This window comes from Limulus polyphemus, unplaced genomic scaffold (genome assembly GCF_000517525.1).
Source record: "Limulus polyphemus unplaced genomic scaffold, Limulus_polyphemus-2.1.2 Scaffold300, whole genome shotgun sequence".
NCBI lineage: Eukaryota > Metazoa > Arthropoda > Merostomata > Xiphosura > Limulidae > Limulus > Limulus polyphemus.
In genome coordinates, this window is record NW_013665910.1 from 184,787 (window position 1) to 205,523 (window position 20,737).

At 35.7% G+C, this 20,737-nt stretch overlaps 1 protein-coding gene across 1 annotated transcript; it reads left to right on the forward strand.

Annotated features, from left to right (window-relative positions):
• Positions 1 to 13,930: 13,930 nt before the first annotated feature.
• Positions 13,931 to 19,996, forward strand: LOC106457179 (interferon regulatory factor 2-binding protein-like B). Its single transcript, XM_013916572.2, has 2 exons — positions 13,931 to 14,951; positions 18,499 to 19,996. Exons 1-2 carry the CDS (start codon positions 14,126 to 14,128, stop codon positions 19,170 to 19,172), a joined length of 1,500 nt encoding a protein of 499 aa, XP_013772026.1. The 5' UTR covers positions 13,931 to 14,125; the 3' UTR covers positions 19,173 to 19,996.
• Positions 19,997 to 20,737: the final 741 nt, after the last annotated feature.

Here is a 20,737-nt window from a genome sequence, read left to right on the forward strand (position 1 = left end):
CCACATGCTGTCCTTGTAATTCGAAACAACTCTGGATTAACTGCAGGATTAAATCGACCTTCTCAAGCTTTGACAGCACCATAATCAATCACGAATGTGAAATTAAGAAAAGCTGCAAATCACCTATGGTTTTAGATTTTTCGGACACCCTGTATACATTCTAAATCCATATGTTTTATACACGAAACGTATAACCTTAACAGCTTTACATGTCTCCTTTTCGCTCAAAACTTAGTTTTATGATAGCAAAATCGACATCTTTTCAATATTATGTTTAAAATCGCGGCTAGAGGGCGTGAATCGAAAGAAGTAAAGTTTAATCGTGCTACCTCTGTATCTTTTCGCTCTAAAACATGCGTAAGTGACATTCTGAGCATCCTTGATGTCTAGAATTATTTTTTATTTCGTAATTGAAATCATAATATACTAACTTGAATCTGTAAAATGTTAAGTGAGCTTTATCATGTGACATAAAAATTATTTTATTTCTAAGCTGTTTTGCAATAATATAAAAAATACTTCTTACGAAGCGATCAACGTAAAATTTACAAACGTCAGTTTGATGCAGGTGAAGATTCACGTAAATAAATCAATTTTTTATTTATCTTTTTATGCAAGCCACCTGGTGTAAAATTTTTATTATTTTTTTGTTTCGTGTTAAGCGCAATACTACAAAATATCTGTGCTCTGCCAACCGCGTGTATCAAAATCCGATTTTTAGCGCTATACGCCCTTAGAGTTAACACTGAGCCACTGGGGGAGCATGAAATTGGTAAAAACTCGAATGAAAAACGAAAAATAACAGAGTATTACTAGGTGTTTGAAAGATAGACGTCGAAACACGTGTGCGCAATATACAGTAGCGCTAAACTCAATCTTATAAAAAAATTCCATCGTTCACAGTATTTGAAAAATTATATGCAGATGTCCTTAAATATTCAAAAATGTTTGCTATTCACCATTTCTTTGGCACTATAATTACTGGAGTAAAATTCAACAATAACTAGTAGTGATCTAGAATTTATAGTACTTATAATAGATTTGTTGAGAGAACATTAACGCTTAAAACAGAGTTCAGTACAGAGAGTCCAGCACCTATTTTCTTCTTCTCATAAATACTGGTAAGCTTACGATTTCTCCAACATGAGAACAACAACAAACAAATACAGATTCTAAAATAAATTTAGTAGCTGGAGATAAAGACTTGAAAAGATAAGTTAAGAAAAAAAAAGGATATTAAAGTAAAAAATAATAGGTCACGTTATCTGGCTTCAACTGTATCAAAATATACCCAAATTGTCACTTTAACTGTAAACATTTCCCTGAGGAGTATGCTCTGATCCACCCTGACAGACTTGATTCACTTCCAGCTTTGACCTCTCCCCCACCCACGAAGTAGTAATGTTAGCACACTTCATTTCTTTCAGCATCTACAAACCTCCGCCCACAAGTTTCCAATTCATTTCGTAACGTTTCGTATAAAAGCCTAACATCTTATTTTACCCCTAAATCTAGGCCATGTCACAAATACTGTTATTAAAAACAAATCTTTTTGACTGACTGTGTTAGTGTATTAAATCAATGCGAATCTTTAGTTTAAAATATTGTTTGATGTTTGATTTAGACTACCCATTTTACAGACTTGCTACTTTTGCGTTTACAATTCATTCATCTTAGTTTACCGCTAAATCAGAGTATACGTCAGTATTTTGTTTATGCATTGATGTTCTCATGGTTATGTTGAAGCTTTGTGGTAAAAATAATCTTCTTTGATGACTTCATCTTACTCAAGTTGTCTTTTCTGATGACTTCACTGTTCTACTTGTAGATTATTAGTAGTAGAACGAAGACGATATTGTGCCAGTCATCAACATAAATGTTAAGATTAGCTGTCAGACCCATCTGAACACCCGATAGATGTTAGTTGACTCAAGGACATAGTCCAATTTCGCACACGACAACGCATTTTACATAAACTGTTACTTGGCATTGAGAGCAATGTCGTAACACTCGCTTGTTGTCCCGTTCCTAACTTGGACAAATTTATCACGTGATCTGAGTTCGTGGAATGCGTTCAAATAGCCTGACAGTTGAGAAACTATGTTAATTTTTGGGCAAACTCCAACTTTTTAGGACAGATGCGTGTATTTAATTAGACAAATCAAATAGGATAAAAAGGGGATCTTATATTATCAACATCAATCTCTAGGACATTACAATTTTATAAATAAATCCTATGTATACTGAGAACGAATATAATCAGAAAAATGATTTAGACAAAAACGTTTAATGAAATACTTAAAAAAATTGAATTTAAGATCACATTTAATTAGTCATAACTTAAACATGCACTGAAACTAGAATAGCTCCTCCGGAAACTACGGACTGAGAGACTACAGCAACTATATGGATCTTGTACGATATTACAAAGTCCTGTCGATATAGACATTTGACCTCCGCTGTATTAATGTAACGTGTGTCGAATGTAATATAAAATCTGTACTACTAAACATGCACTAATATAGAAGACTGAAATTTCTGTATACTATAATGATTTAACTTCTACTTCTATGACAGCTCTGAAGTTTTCCGTAGTGTCGTCGTTCTTTTTCTCAGTTGATTTATAGAAGACAAAACTTAGGTGTTTTTACTGTTGTGCGTTTTTCTAAGTTTGAGGGAAGTTCTGTTCAGTTTTGAATCCGAGAGGGCGGTAGACTGAACAAAAAACAAAAAAATATGCTAGGCATAGTACGATAATATAATAATTATGAAAATAGTCATGTAAAACTACAATTCAGTGAAGATGCCATAACATAGAAGAATGTGCTGGTCGTTAGGAGCTACACGGGATACTCAGTGTACTTTTTTAGTAATGGCTGATTTTCATGTCGTAGAGAATTGGTGAATTAAAAAAGCCTTGACAACAAGCCATGACTTGGCGAATTTCATACAACTTGACAACAAGCCATGACTTGGCGAATTTCATACAAAATAAAAAATTTTTTCGTCTACTTAAAAAGGTTTTACAAACAAATTTACTGAACTTTTTTTTGCTTTTGCCAGGGCAAGGGTTGACCCTATGGTAGAGCTCTGGATATCGGAGATAGTGCCAAGGCACGGGTTGACCCTATGGTAGAGCTCTAGATCTCGGAGATAACCAGCCGGATTCAAATCTGTGCGATACTACAAAATGTTCCCCACGCTTTAAAACAGAGGGGGGGGGGGGAATAAGAATGACAGTCAATCCCTTCGCATGGATGATGGGCGGTATCGTGCTACCTTCTAGCTGTTTTCCTTCTGGTCAATAGTTCAAAAATGAGAGACAACGGCAGATAGCCTAATAGTTTTGATATAAAAAATAAAATAAATTTTCTTCAGCCTATTTCTGTATTTATTCATAGACATTGATACTTACGCAAGGGAGTTTTTATGTTCTATGCTGGTTGTCTAAATTGTCCTTACAAAGAGGGCAATAAACACTACCACATTGAGCTCCAAGCATTTCCAAATCTAATAGAATTACATATGGGTGTCATTAAGTGCCTAAAACTTCACACGGTAGCACAAAACAAGTTTGTTTGTTTTGTTGAATTTCGCGCATAGCCACTCGAGAACTATCCGTCCCCGATTTAGAAATGATATACCAAAGAGAAGGAAAACAGCTATTCAACATCACCCACCGCTAACTCTTGAGCAACACTTTATCCACGAAAGGAGGGAGTGACCATCACATTAAAACGCCTCCACGGCTGAAAGAACAAGCATGTTACATGACTGGATTGGAACCCGCGACCCGCAGATTGCGAGTGGAGTGCCATAACTCTCAGGTATTTCAGGCAGCACAAAACAATAAAATGGATATATATGTGGTTTCAATGGCTGTAGGTTATATTGAGCTCGTTCTCTTCCACGAGTTATTCCGAGTTGTTAAAATTGTGGTACATTTATTTTAATAATTCTAAGAATAGTTAGGAATTTAATGCAGGTATGTTACCTGTGGTAATAACAGGAGTATAGAGAAAATGGGATTGAAATGTTAAACTGCTTCCGCCAAAGAAGGCGGAAGTTGTGATAACGGTGGAACTTCGAACGCCAATGAAGAAGAATATAATGAGATACAGTTATTGACTTTGGCACAGTAAAACACAGAAACTTTATTTATATGAGTTCTATCTTATGATTATGGTCACTTTCCTTTAAACTGACCATGAACTGTTACACCTAAACTAATTGATGACAAGTTAAATGTTACTTGGTGGTATAGCAACGGACTGTCTCACGTAGTTGCTTCAAATAAATCGACTGAATTTCTCCATTTCTACAATTACCATTTCTACTTGCGTCAGTTAAAGAACAGTTAATGACAATGACAGTTCTGTATTTCCACATGAATGTCGGATCAACGACTCCTAGAAGGTGAGTTTGTGGTCACTCACATCCAACAAACCAATGAGAACATAGAAACAGTTTAAATTGGCGGCAACATGAAAGATGTGATATCCATAAAAATCTGGTTTGAATCGCTCAGTTATGAACTTCCAAGTTAAATCAATCTAAAAATTTGCATGAAATTTGATAATTTGAATTAAAGTTACAGAAGGAAATTACAACTGGAATTTTTAACTTTATTGACCCCTTATACGTACATCATCTAAGTAACCATGTCAGAGACTTCTAGACCTCTGCCATTCATAAATTTGAGCTACTAACTAAAGATAGGGCAACCAACCAGCAGTATCTTGTCCAACTCTATGAATCAAATTAACGAAACTGACTGTCACTTTTATAATGTGGCCACAGCTGAGAACGCAGCGTTTCGTCTCGAACCTTGTACCATTTGATCAGTGTTCCAAAATGGTGACCATTAAGCCATGTTTGGCCCATTATAGACGGTAAGAATGTCAACATATGCTACAAAGTTTCCAAAATGGTGATCATTAAGCCATGTTTGGCCCATTATAGACGGTAGGAATGTCAACATATGCTACAAACTTTCCAACATGATGTCCATTAAGCCATGTTTGGCCCATTATAGACGGTAAGAATGTCAACATATGCTACAAACTTGCGTTTTGATATATGTAATTCCAGAACTTCGTAAAGATCAAATTCACAATAATTTATCACCACAATAATAAGAGGTTCAAGAAACTAGTATGTGAAAGTACAGTAATTTATTACTAGTTGAGATAATGAGACAAAACTTGGTGTAAATACAAACGAAACAAAACAAACACTTTATTAATGCAGACAAACTGGAAACTATAGGAAAGCTGCAATAGAATAGATATAAAACTATATTTATTCCTGAACTAAACTGGTTCATAAAACAGAAAGTTAACAGTGACACCCGTGGTCAATGGAATTAATTAATTAAACAAAGTGATATAGGTGAAACTGCGCCAACGAGGCTAAAGCGCTAATAGTCATAATGATAACACACGTTAATAATGAATACATAAGAGAGTAAAATATTCCTTTCGCCATATGACAGAATAGAAAATTTTTTTTTCAATATATATTATAATAAACATTACAAATAATCATCTTCAACAAGCTAAAAGAAAACCATTATGTACATATTCATAAAGTCTAGGTTTATATATATATATTACATATTCATAAAGTCTGGGTTTATACATATAACATGTCTTGCTCAATTTTTATTTTGTCAACTTCACGGGGAACATGGAAAGGCATGTACCATGCAGGTCTACTGAATTTGGGTGATCAGTAAAGATATCCATGCTACACACGTGGCAGTAAACGTTACTTTCATTTGGCGTCAGCTTCATGTAGTACACATTGACATGGCTGAACTGTTCTTTCAGTAATTCGCCCATTGAAACTCGATCTTTGGGATTTCTAACTGAGTTTCTCTACCAAATGTCACCAAACTCAGTTGAGCCAATTTCTCACAACAACATGTGACGTCAATACACCACATCGACAAATAGATGGAAAAGTGCGTTTAAATATATATATATATATATCACAAATAGCATGCACAGCATTTAAGTGCTGGATAGTGAGATGACATACATGTGTGTCATTCATCATACAAGTTTACTGAATTAAGATGATTAGAGTTCGTAAAGTAGGCACTTTAGCAGTAGCACTTGGGAAAATAGAAATGAGTAGAGCACACTATCCATTCATCCAATTGCTTATCCATTTCAACTAGACCTTTCAGGAGATCCACCTGAATTATTTTACTAAAGTTTATAAATATTAGTTCAACCAGTTCCTCACAACAATTTATGATATGGAGACACCAGACAGATGGACAACTCTGATTTATATAAATATAGATAGATATATGAAAGTAGAACGAAAACATTAGCTTAGAGTTTTAAAAAGTTTGTTTTTGTTTGTTTTTTTGAATTTCGCGCAAAGCTACACGAGGGCTATCTGCGCTAGCCGTCCCTAATTTAGCAGTGTAAGACTAGAGGGAAGGCAGCTAGTCATCACCACCCACCGCCAAACTCTTGGGCTACTCTTTTACCAACGAAACGGTGGGATTGACCGTCACATTGTAACGGCCCCACGGCTGAAAGGGCGAGCATGTTTGGTTTTAAAAAGTGCTTACAAGTACAATCAATATATGATAAAATAACCATTAAAGGACAACAAACATAAAAAATTGATATATTTATTCACACACACACACAAACATATACGTATATATTCAAACCAAGAAAAAAAACGAAATAAGACAGTAACTATATAAAACATATATAGTTATATTTAAGAAATAGGTCTAATTTAGGTTGATTAATACATTCTTTAACGCTGCAGTGGATTTCTATTTCCTTCCCTCTAAAAACATTATGAAGATTACTACAATAACCTGGGCAAGTTTGCATTGAGTGTTAGTGAGCCTCTTCTTGCTCTGGCAGTGCACTTTTGCTGCCCTGGAATCTTCTCTCTTATTCTTTTTGAAGTTGACCTGTTTTATGCAGTACGAATTCCCAGGTGGTGATTCATCTGGTTTCCTGAGTTTGGTAGTGGAGCCTTCCTTTCATCACTGCTTTGGGGATTCTGCTGGAATCCTCTTGGCCCTCAGTCAGATAACAAGGGACAATGAAGCTGATGCTACAGTGGGCACAGTCGCCACAAGTACAGCTGCAGCTGAAGTCTGTGTAGATAGTAGTAGTAGTACTCCTCTGGTACTTTTGAGTTTGTCCACTGCTTAGAGTTTCCTTGCTAGGTGGAAAGTTTAATCTGAACTACTTGGCAATTTCTAAGGGGTTTTCCTGCTCAGTATATTGAAGCTTTGGCTTCTTTAAACCATGATTTAATTTTTGTGTCGACATTTTTCTCCAAAGAAAAAACAAGAAACTGTCAAAATATTGGTGATCCAGAGTACTCTTTTTCTTTCAGCTGCTGCTGAGATAGTTCTACAGTTGATTATCAGACCTTTGGTTAGTTCGTCTGGAAAGAGGAAACACTTGGATCTTCAGGGAAAGAACAGACGTCATTTTATCTACCTAAATAACTTCTGTAGAGCCAAAAAGAAGTTCAGAGGCTAAACCTGCTTGATTCTCTGAGCATCTCCTTTTCTTTTTCATCATTCATTGGAGTGATGAATCAGTTGTTTGAAACAGGTCTATCTACCTGAAAGCTAGAGTATTAACAGTCTCAATGAACCGAAAGAAAATAAACACGCTGGCTACTTTCTTCAGTTATACCGCGGGCTGGGTGTTAAGATCTAATGTGTTTTACAATATAAGGGTACATGAAAAATAATACCCATAAGCACAAGTTAAAGTAACCTACACATTGGTGATCAGAAACAAAGTGGCTAATATGACTATTACCTGGCCTTACACCGAGTAAAAACAGAGAGCTCTGGCTTATTTGTACTGCGATAGGTCAAGAGTTCAGAAATTAGCATAGGATGGAAACTAGTAAATTGTAAAATTAACTGCATTGAGATGCTTCCTCAGAATTACCGTGATGAAGTTAACTGCATGGATTAACACTCATAATCAAAAAGCTAAAATTACTATCTTTGCTCTCACAAACGTGTGAATTTATATACCACAACACATCAACATTTAGAGGCTGAGTGCTGTTCTCCCCGTGGGCTAAATGTCCAGTCCAAATGTACATGCAGCTAACCACTCTTCTGACTCCTGCAGACATTGTAGTGAACTGTACATTACACAAATCATCACCCAGTTAACTGTTAAAGTTTGTTCCTTGATCTGCATAACTGTTTTCTGGTGCTCTAAAGTAAGTTATCCACTGTCTATCTCCTTGTCAGCAATTATCTGAGTCGATGTATCAGTCAGTGTACAATTCTCAGGATGTAATGATTAAGATTATCAGTTTTTCGAAAGGGTCTGGAAATACCTAGAGCTATTCTCTCCAATTTGGAGCCTATGACTCTCTGTTGGAGTTTTCCCTAGTGTGGTCAATTCCTTCTCTGAGCCACACAGGCAGTGCAAAACCCACACCAGTGCTCCACACATCTGAAGAGATGCAACCAGTAAATTACCACTGCAAGTTTGATGAAGTGTGAGAAGCTCTTTGATGTCCTCCAATTCTTGAATTATGTAATGATCAGAAGATTTTGGATATCAGAGACTTCACACCACTAGCTACATCACAGATCTGGCCGGGCGCTGGTACAGGTTGTATTGACAGTAAATCATTCCCTCCCGTATGTACAGGTGTTAGTAATGGTAATATTTGATTGTTCATACAACTTCTAGAGGTTATGTACTTCTGTTGTGTGTCCACTGATCTATTGAGGACGTATTTCAGAATACTGGACAACAAGCACCACTCAAACTAGACCTTGATTCGTGATCTGCTCCTCCCTATGCTTCTATATTGCCATATTCATTATCTAGTAATCAGCAGAATTATCACTACTTGAATGGATTATTAATCAACTTTTAGCTTTCACAACAGTATTATGTCCTGAAGCTGGACACTATACAAATGATCAAGCACTCACCTGCTAACGAGAAAATCAAACTATAACTCCTGGTCCATTTAATACGTAGAGTAACAGCAAAGTTGTAGTTCTGCCACATTGTTATCCAGTGTATGATCACACAATTTTAGAAAGTTTATATGTCATTTCAGCGATGCATAAGTGACCCTGAAAATCATTTCTGAACTATACAAATAATGGCAAAAGTTATTGACAAATAAAACAGCTGCAAGCAGTTATTTCTTTGTGCAATAATTGCATTCAGCATATATTAGCATTTGATGTTGCACTAACAATAACGCTGCTCCAGTCTCACTGTCACTGGACGAATGAAATATGCATTCTAAGAAAAGCCAATACTGGTGCATCATGTTTGTTTTCTTGTCTCTTGTTTGCCTGTTCATCATTTTTGTTTGTTTGTTTTAGTAAGCGTTAAAATATTAAAGATGTTTGAAACACAAACACGTTTGTTTTGAATACACCAGATGAATCAGATGTGAACTATTTATCAAATTTGACGCGTTTGTTTCTGTTATAAAGTGATTCGATTTATGTTCAGGTATAAAATTCACGCCCCAAGACAACATATTATTTAACGAGCTCTGCTTATATCAGTGCAATTCTACATTCTCCCTCTCAACTAGTGTCTGTCAAGTTTGAAGAGTTTACAGTTCATACCTGAACCTCCTTTATGCCAACGGAGCATGCGTTACGGATTTACTATTGCGACGTACTTGTGTGCCTGGGTTTAGGAAAGGAAAGTGTTTGTGCGCATGACAGTTCAAAGCCTGCTTTCTATACACGGTTTGTGTAGGCTTGTAATGCACATGACGTTACGCACCCACACATACGAAAACACCGGCTGAGTCAGCAGGACAGGTCTTCAGGGATTAAACGTCGTTCGGTATAACATGTCTAACACTGCTTCGATTGACTGTATGTATGCGTCTATAAGTATATTTAAGATATTTTCCCACTTTCACTCGTACATTTATTTCTTTATGACACACTTACTTCGAGTACAAAATTATAAATTTTAAGAGCTTATAAGTGAAAATGAAGAAGAATGTATAAAAACATGCCAACCACACTATATCTGATAAATCTAGTGCCGACGAGGCCTTACGTTAATATCAGGGCTCATCAGGCCAGCTCCGTTAAGACACTGTTTATATTATCAAATTATATGAACAATAATGATGTGGATTAGACGAAGTATTGAAGTGTTGATATATAAATGAATATAATATATAACCATAGGCGTAACAACTGTTATGATGTGAATTAGACGAAGTATTGAAGTGTTAATATATAAATGAATATAACCATAGGCGTAACAACTGTTATGATATGAATTAGATGAAGTATTGAACTGTTATTATATAAATGAATATAATATATAACCATAGACGTAATAACTGTTATGATGTGAATTAGATGAAGTATTGAAGTGTTAATATGTAAATGACTATAATATATAACCATAGACGTAACAACTGTTATGATGTGAATTATATGAAGTATTGAGATGTTAATATATAAATGAATAAAATCATGGACGTAACATATAAACTGGACTATAACCAGGAGTGTGTTTGTCTATGTGAGGTGGTTGTATTAGTACAGATATGTATAAAAAGGCTAAATTTCAGAAGAGTCGTATAAGCCAATAGGTTGTACGTCTGTCTATGGATATAAAAATTAAATGAATTCAATAAAACAATTTTATGAATCTGAATACATCTTAGAGAATCAACATATAGGCTTTAGATTCGAGAAAACTGCACGTTTACTGAATTTCCAGCAGTCTGGACGTTGAGACGTTGCTCTATAAACTACCATGAAACTAAGTGAACGTTAAAAACTTATTCCTCTGCAGCTCGTGTAGCAATCCCTCGTTTTCGTATAATTATGTTACTCAAAATAAATCTTAAAAGTGGTATTATTTAAATTAGTCTTCAGCTGAGACAAAAAAAAAAAAATAAAGCACTACAGGTACTTATCTATAATTGTATGTGTGATTTGTTGTTGTTGTTAACGAAATTATTCTTAACTGCTTCTTTGACCATGTTGCATATTTTATCCACATACAACATTGACTCTTTTCATTAAATAAATTTTGTGATTGTAAATTTCTGAGTGTATGAAAAAAATTTCTCACCTGTGAATTTTAATTGAAAATTTTTGAGAAACAAAAGTCCCAATGTAGAAGTCATTATCTAACTCGCTGACGTATTAAAATATGGAAAAACAATTTCGCTAGAAGTTCAATATATGTCAGTCTTATGATAAATGCTCATTTTCCCCTCGTGGCAAAATTTTCAGTGTTTTCGAAATGATTAAGTTTTCGAATCACGAAATACAGCACTAACAGGTGAAAATAATACTCTGTTATTTCTTTATTATTATATTTATTAACAGTATGGTTAGAATGTTTAATACATATAGAGTTTTATTTTATCACTTTTAATTTTAATTTCTATATTTTTATTATCCACATCGTTTGGTAATATATATATATATAAAAATTTAGGACTCACCTAAATTTCATAAGCTGGCCGAACCTCGTGAGACTTTATTGGGTTTACGGCCGAAAATATCGTTCACAGTTAGGATACCCAACTTATGAAAAAACGAAGCATTCTTTTTTTTTTAAGCAGGAAGTTACAAAAGTATATTTAATTAGCTGTTTTCATCACTAGGTTGATCTTTAGTTTCACTCCAAGTTGGACGCTTGCTATGATCGTAAGTTAATATTATTAACAAATTACTTTTTATACTTTAAATCTAGTAGTAAACCAGACCTTTACAACAATATCACCAAATATATTATCAAATTAATATATGTATATATATCAGAATTACGAATTGAAATTAAAAACAACAACGACAACTTTTTGAGTGCTCACTTTGTCCTTTAACATTTCTTGTCCCCCCCCCCCCCCACGTGGCACAGCGGAATGTTTGCGGACACCATTAAGAACCGGGTTTCGATATCCGTGGTGGGCAGAGCACAGTTAGCCCTTTGTGTAGCTTTGTGCTTAATAACAAACAACAATCTTCGTTGGTAACTCGTAATCGACTAATACGTCAACATGATGATGGTTTTTCTTAACATGTTGAATATTTTTAAAATAAAATTAATTTAAATTTCATTTCGGTCTTGAGTAGTATGCTAAGAGAAATATCACTGTCAGTATTTCGTTTATTTATAGTTATTATTTTACGTAAGAAGGAGAAAAGGGCATTTTTTTGCATACAGTTTTCTTTGTTATGAATGCGAGTTCCAAAGCGAGATTAAACTTTTTAGCCGCGGCATAGCAGCTCATAAAATGGCTCTAAGTTTTTCAATTGCAAACTTTTAGTTCAGAGCTCCATCTTTTAACCGATTTGAGATATAGTTACAGCCGCAGCTATTGGGGATTCTTTCTTGTTTAACTTTGCTGCTGTCCCCCGTGGGACAGTGGTAAGTTTACGAACTTACAACGCTAAAATCAGGGGTTCGATTCCACGCGGTGTGCACAGCAGATAGTCCAGTGTTGCTTTGCTCTAAACAACAAACAAACATACTTTGCTGCTAAACTAGTCAGTTTAGTTTCCTTCTCGGCTTAAGCACAATGTGTAGAACTAGGTCTTCTGTCACCAGGTGTTGTCTTCTCCTTCGCGATTTAATCTGTCTGTTGGCTCTGACAACCAGTCAGTTTAGTTTCCTTCTCGGCATAAGTACAATGTATAGAACTAGATCTTCTGTCACCAGGTTTTATCTTCTACTTCGCGATTGAATCTGTCTGTTGGCTCTGACAACCACTCCCCGAACAGTGCTGATGAAACTGTTAACTCACACCTGTATTATCAGTTAAAAGATCGGAACAGTTTTTGGCATGAAAGACTAATTGATCCAAGTAAGACAGATATTGTTACGTATAGTATACACACATCACCTTACACTAAAACCAGATCAAACATTTAATATAAATTCTATCTTCATGTTATATTTTGTTATTTTTATATTCCCGCTAATTGAAAAACTAGACCATTTAGATTTTAGAGGAATGACTTATCTTGACAATTTTGCGCAGATTAAATTTATCGCTTATAAACAACTTTTCGAAATTTTCTTTCATTAAAAACTAAAATTTTCTAATAATTATTTTTAATAGTTCCCCATTATATTTAATGCAAAAGTGCTTATCAAATACATCCTTTAATTGCACATTTTTAAATATTTAAACGTGTTAGTGGTTTTTCTATGATGGTCTGGTTATTTTCAATAATAAATAGGCTTAGAGGAATCTTTAACGAGAAATCAACCTTGTGTTATGAATAAGTGTGGTTCTTTGATAAATTCCATTGACTTCGATTGTTTAGGACGTCTCGTCCATCTGACGTATTTCACCATAGGTACATGCAGTGCCGTGTGCATAAGTTACTCGCCTAGCAACTTCGTGGTGAGATCGGGACGTCACGCTTTTGGCATGCTGCCATAGTCTCTCTCGCTGCGCAGACGATCAATAAATTATGACGTCAACTGACGTACTGCCAGCTGCAATGTTCATGATGATGGAACTGCGCCAGGATTTTTAACAAGCAAGGACAGTTGGCAATGTCTTATAATTTTGAAGAAATATATGCCTTAAATTTAAATTGCTATATAAATATTATAAGTATGAATATTTAACTTTTTATCAGCATTTTCTAGAATATTTAAAAATAGCTCAATGTACATTTCACCATAATTTGAATTAATCTTATTAAAACGCTATGAATTACCCTAATTCAGTATTGAAAAATAAGTTTTACTGAATAACTTTCAGAGTCAGCCGTTTTTTACATATCGGTTCAGGCAACAAATAACTGAATAAAGAAAAAAGCCTAGCTTGGAGAGTCCTCTAGTGGCGCGATTACAACATTCCTTGTTTCTGTGGCCGTTGTGATGACATCATCGCGCAGTACTGTAAGTGTGCTCTTAATAGACCGGAGCAGATCTTTTTTACGCATGCGCAAAGTTTCTTGAAAGCGTTGTTCTTGAAGTCTGTCTTGCTTTTCTGTGAAAAGCCTGTGTGAGAGCTTGGAGTACTAGGAATAGTAGCTGTTTTATTGGGACTTGGGATTCAACACTGTGTACTTATTCTCTGGGCGCGTTAGTATAAATTATCTAGGTATAGTTTTGCTATCTCCATGGTAAAAATGTCTTCTCTATCTCGTGGCCATAGGCAACAGTGTTACCTGTGTGACCTACCAAGAATGCCATGGGCCATGTTGCACGACTTTTCAGAACCTGTATGCCGAGGCTGTGTCAACTATGAGGGTGCGGATCGCATTGAGCTCATCATCGAAACAGCTCGCCAAATGAAACGGGCTCATGGGTTTCAGGATAGCAGGCAGCCATCTTCGATAGCCACGAGAAATCATCACAATGCTGTGAATGGGGTAGCGGTGTCAGCCGAAGCAACGGTCTTACCATCTCATGCTGTACCTGTCACTGCTGCTTCTGTCTCGCGCGCAACCGTGGCTGTTGACAGGTTCAGTGGTCACGATGTTCGGTCGCGTGCACTGTTGGATTACAATAACCAACGTTTATCAGGACATCGGGTCGAAGACGTACCCCATGATGCCACAACAGCTGCCCTTAACAGAGTAAGTCCAAATCTGGCCGTTCGAGTGCCCCCTCCAGCTGCTCTGGCCATAGCACATCCACAAACACATCTTGCACTACCTACACCAACCGGCCGCCAAAATTCGTTATCAGTCAAACGTTCAAGTGACAGAGACGAGGAAGAAAATTCTAATAATTCTAGCAGTTCTGAAAATAACCATAAACGTGCGTTGTTGGACGACCATGCTGCCGGACGACCTCCCTTAACACGCGGAGAAAGCCTTCCAGCTGCTATGATGGGTATGCCCTTTGATGCCCGCTACAAAAAGGATCACCCGATGGTTGGACGTGTGTACTCCTTTGACGCCGCTACAGCTTCAAGCTTGAAAGCTGCCACGGCTGCTGCTGGTAATTATCAAGTTGATCTACTGTAAAAATATGTGTAAAGTCGGTTATCCCGCCATGTAATTTTTTGTACTAAAACAAACTTATTTTATGTGTTTTAGACTAAGTAATTAATAAAAATTAAAATGGTATTTATATATATATAATTTAGACAAGCCTACTAGTTACAAGAAATTCACAAATTTCTAATACCATAATGACACTACTTTTATCAGAAGTTTGTATGTTCTACGCGTCTTTGTATTTCTTTTAAAAAACATCCATAATTTCGTTAGTGTTTATAAAACGTTATCAAATGCCGGTCGCTTTCGTGTGGCTTGACGAAAACCTTTTTTTACTAATTTTAGTTTCATGCTGTTGACAGTGTAGTTGTGAAGGGCTTATCATTTATACATTATATTAGCACTTTGGTACCAGTACGTCTTGTCTTAGAAGTTATATTATACATACCACTTTAACAATTTTTATATATACCTACCCAGTTACAATAGTATGAATTGAGAACTCAAACTGTTGACGAAAAGAACACTTGAAATTTGCTCCCCTTCGAATTTTTCTTCCCTTTATAGCCAAGAGGTAAAAGTGTGCCACAATCAGCATATAAGAAGCCAAACACTTGGTTAAAATATATTATAGTAACTATAAGAAATGTTTATATTTGAAGCTAATGTAAAATAGGGAGTTGGAGAACAGTGTAATTATTATTATTATTACGTGACGAAGTTGGAAAACTAAATAATTAATACTAACTAAGTTACATGTTAGGGACTAACCTCACAGACGTGTTACGCTAGGTATGCAGACAAATATGATCTTTCCAATTGATTGTAAAAATTCAATGCTGCTATAGTTAGACTGTAATGAGCTTAATGCTTATGAATAAAATGTCCTTAAGCAATTTTAACTTTATTCAGATAAAAGCTCATTGCTTGTATTGTTTTTTACAAAAGGCTGCATGTTTAGGAATCTCATAATTCGAGGTCAGTTCAAGGTCGGAAAAACAAAGAAATGCTTAGTAAAAGATTGCTGGATCAATTCCAGGAACGTTCATATAACGGTATCCTCATGCCATAGATTAACAAACAGTGCTAGCCATGTAGATGCCTAGTCGTGGCTGCCCAAAGGATATTGTAATTTGTTAGTATTCGCTAGGAAATGTTCTAATGGCGTAATTGCTTCTACTCCTTGTTGAAATAGTTTATAACGCAGCTAGAGTTTGTGCTGCCATTAATTTGCGTATACCATTACGGGATTTTGATACAACGGCCTAAACTGTAGCAGAACTTATTTACAGATCCTCAAGTGATTATCATTATTTTCACACTGTGTAATATAAAATAATAATGTAGCTTATTTTTAACTGTTGTGGAAGTTCCTCGCCCACTGTTCATTAAAGCAAACTAACTGTATGTAGTAAACTTGACAAAGTTTTTATTTTGTTGTTTCAAATCATGCAAGTTAATGAAAACTGGCTGGTCTATACAAAATGAACTATTAGAGTCGTTACGTTTCACATCGAAATAACGCTTAAATTCATTTTTCAAGAAACGGTGTTAAAAGGAAACCATTACCCCACCCACCCCGACGTGGATTTATTATAATTTTCATGCTAAATTGATGCATTCATAAGTCACATAAATGGTACAATATATAAGACTGATTAAAAATGTATGGAATAATAAATTTAAATTGTAAGGTTTATTAAGCCTTAAGTTTCCTTATCGCAGAACATCGAGAGAAACTGCTAAAAAGTTGTTAGTTGACAATATTGGTTTTGATACTTTAAAATACATTTTATGCAGTTTGCACGTTTGAAAAAAGACTTTTTATGTGTTTGACATATATTTGAACAATTCTTACTGAATCCAGCTCTTACCTTTTTAGCCGGATCTTTTGACGGTATCGTAGACCAAACATTTCCACCTTAATTTGTCAGAATTATTTTATAGTTAAAAACTTAACACTAGTGTAATATCTAAACAAACTAAAAGGATAAATGTTTTTCAGCCGAAGCTCTTACCATATGATTATTTTTCTGAATATATTTATTTTTGCGTACACAACGGGTGAACACGACTCTGACATAATGAACCATCTGTTTCTATCAGTAAGGACATTTTTCATGAAATCAACCTGTTTTTTTCCAGGTAGGCGTATTTAAGCTTTATCTTTTTTCATCAGGAGATGCCGTTAAGAGATCAGTCCGCTAAACCTCACTTGTGAAATACATTGTACTCCAAACTTTACGCAACAGGAAGACATTTTTATCAAGCCTGCTAACAAAAGATTTTCCGTTGTTGCTATGTCTAAAGATTATCATTTAGAGGAAGCAGAGAAACAAGTATTTGACAGCAACTGTATTATGTCATACCAAAACTTAAACAAACCACTGAACACTACATGCCTTATACTTCCTTCCTTTTCCTGCGTATTCAATGTTCAGAATCATGTTCTAAGTTTTGTCTTCTTCTCTGTTTACGTAAATCTAACAGTCCTGGACTGCCCGTTGTTTCAACCACAGTATTTCTCTATAACATTTTTTTTTACTCTCATAGGTGGCTCTCTCCCATCATTCATAAAATACAATAATTACACTATTTCTAAAATATTTCTAGAACCTTACACTTCTAGCATCCTGGAAGATTTATCTTCAACATAGACGTTATTTCTATACTCTGTCGTTCTTTATAATGTTGGGGTTCTGACTAAGGTTCTTTGGCCTTCATGCCTTCTAGAGTTTGTGTGTGTTTTCAGATGTTATCTTGTTGCATAACAGCATTTGTGCTATAGTATAATAAGTGGCTATTTACAGGAATTGTAGCAAATAAAAGTAAATTATATACATTCAAGCTTTATGGAATTCTTTTTTAATTAATCACACTAAAGAGAATACAATCAAATATTTATCTTTCCTAAAGCTAGGACGACAATAAACAGACATTTCCTAGTGTTTTAGTAAAGATACAACACGTTAACTCGCACTGTTTTAAGAAAATAAAGCGTTTATAGAGCGAAACAGATATAGAATAGTTAATTTACGTATAGGTTAACATGAAAATTATTTTCTTAGAAATTCCCTTTTTCTTCACACTTTTTTCTTTGTTTTATTTTTCGCACTCGCTGTCTTACAATTCGAATAATAGCGAAATATTTATATATACTCGATACATGCGAGTTTTACCATTCTAGTGGCCTATTCTGTCGACTTACAGATTGACTTATCATATGTAAAGTTAATTCTGGTCCATTAACACCTGATAATATCGTTTAAATGATGATGCAGTACCAACTGTTCAGTGTTACTGACTTGAGTAACCTACATAAAGTGTTAATGGAGAACATACTACATTAAGATGCTAATATCACATTATCTATTTGTAGTTTGTGAGTGGTTTGTGTATCTATTATAAATTTCTTAGTTAGTTTTCTAGTATGTTTTACAAAGTTTTCATTTGATTCAACAGTAAAGTATTTAAAAGTACCGAAAAGTATTTTTTGGTCGGTGTCGTGGAACTTAACAATTGTTCTAAATGTTTTTTTTTCTGGACAGCTTTCACAAGTATTTCCAACGCTTCTATTTCCTCCGTTACATCAATCTCTTCTATGAACAGTCGCTCATCAAAATCACCGGAGAGCGTTGCTGTTGCCACATCACAAAATGGCCCGTCACCAATGGCATCACTTATGTCTGTTACTGATAACCTTCCACCTGGATCACCACGAAGTGTTATTCCAGGGACAGACCTGGTGTCACCGTCTGGCGGAGCTACTAGGCCATCATCCACTACTCGTCACTCTCCCACTGGAGCGCCCCCAGGTTCTGGAAAGAAGTCATCCGGTGGAGGTCGTCATAACTCTGGTAATTCTAGCATGGAGGTGGAAGCCAGTAACACCAACACGACTTCTGCCACAACAACCACAACTTCATCTGAGACACCTCACACGACTACTGGTCTGAAGTGCACATTGTGTAACGAGAGGCTGGAAGATACTCATTTTGTCCAGTGTCCATCAATTCAACATCACAAGTTCTGCTTTCCCTGTTCACGTGAGAGCATTAAAAGTCAGGGAGCAGTTAACGGAAATGAAGTTTATTGTCCAAGCGGTGAAAAGTGCCCTCTGGTGGGATCCAATGTCCCTTGGGCCTTCATGCAAGGAGAAATTGCCACCATTCTTGGTGATGACCTGTCTTCTGGGAAAGTGAAGAAGGAGAGAGATACCTAAAGAAGAAAGAGATTTGAAACGAGAGTTAGAAAAACAAGGAATCATTTTCAAAATCGTTCCTTTAAAAATCCAGATGTGCAGAGATCGTGAGAGAAACTACGCCTTGCATTGGTTTCCTGAAGCTTGGATTTTTTTTTCAACTGAAAATTAAGATGAAGCCGAAGGAAGGTAGTCATATTGGATCTTTGCTTGACGTCTTGACTATTTATGAAGCTGCCCAAGACAGAGTGTGTGTGAAGCGAGATGAAAAAATAGAAAATGAAGAAAACGTCAATTTTTCCCAGTTAAGGGAGCAAAAAGGACAGCCATTTTTCCATGTTTGTGTCTTTGTTTTGTTTCAACGTAAAAGGACCATTATGTTTTGAAACTTGTTTACCAATCATGTTTTCTTGTATTGAACAAATTATTTGCTTGATGTTTGAGCATGATATAACGTTTTCGCCTGAGATTTGCTCATTTACTTCAAAATCGTAAGTTGGTGCTGCGCTGTGTGTTTAAATCTGGTGAATTTATACATTTTATGTTTTCTTAAATTCCTTTTTTCTTGTATAATTAGACACATCAAGTAGTAATGTTGACTTGTTGCTATAACAATCTATTTGTTGCCAAACGTTATTATTGTTACCTTTTTCACGTCGTTGTCTAGCTGTTCAACAAACTTGTATCATAGAAAAATTTTCAGCACGAATTCATTCAATTGTTTCTACTAGTCGTGTCAAGTTTGACGTAGAAGCTCACATTTCTCTCGTTTGTTTCCAAGAATCAGGATTTCTTTCAATGACAACCTGTATTTATCCGTAACGTGAATAAAGATCAGAAATTAATATTAGTCTCTTAATTTCTTAATGTATAACGAATTTTATTGTTTTTATAAATATTGTCAAATGAGGAAATCAAACAAGTTAGAACGGGCTGTATAACATAAGCTTCATACAATGTTTAACAGAAATACAGGGGTTGAGTACGTTATATCAAAACGATTTTGGAGCTTCACTACGTTGTTACAGCCTATGTCACCACATCATAGTCATGAAGTATAGTTTCCATTGCAAAAGGCTTCGGTGTTCGGCTGTCATGTTCAAAGTACGTCACACCTCCCTGCCTGCTTTCCATAATCATTTACTCTACGAGGATAACGGTTTCCCAGCGCCCCTCTTAATAGTTCGATCGTATAGAAACCCATAGCTGCTGCGTCCAGCGTCTTGACCGGTATGTTTTCATATGGAATAACATAAATATCTGTTTCATTCTTCAGCTGCTTGAGGTATACTATGGTTGAACAAGGAGGTATGCCTCACCTTGGAGAACCCATACCCTATTGGCCTCGTTTCCAGAGGGAGATTATTCTTTATTATGTTGCGTACTCTTGGATGGGACACGTGGGCGGCTTTTGTGTTTGGGAAATTTCATGTTGCAAGACGACGCAATTTAGTTACCATGGTTGGTGTAGACTTCTTGCTGGTCACTTTCTGGATGGTGGTGATACCCCAAGTTGATCCATATTCTTTGTTTTCCAATGTTATTAAGAACAAGGGATATGGAATATCCTCGTCTTGGAAAGTCTA

What these genes read in the sequence shown, in the direction of transcription:
- LOC106457179 (XM_013916572.2), top strand. Translation starts at nt 14,126, where the DNA reads ATGGTAAAAATGTCTTCTCTATCTCGTGGCCATAGGCAACAGTGTTAC. An exon ending in AGCTGCCACGGCTGCTGCTG is followed by an intron (nt 14,952 to 18,498) that starts GTAATTATCAAG and finishes TTTTCTGGACAG; the next exon opens with CTTTCACAAGTATTTCCAAC.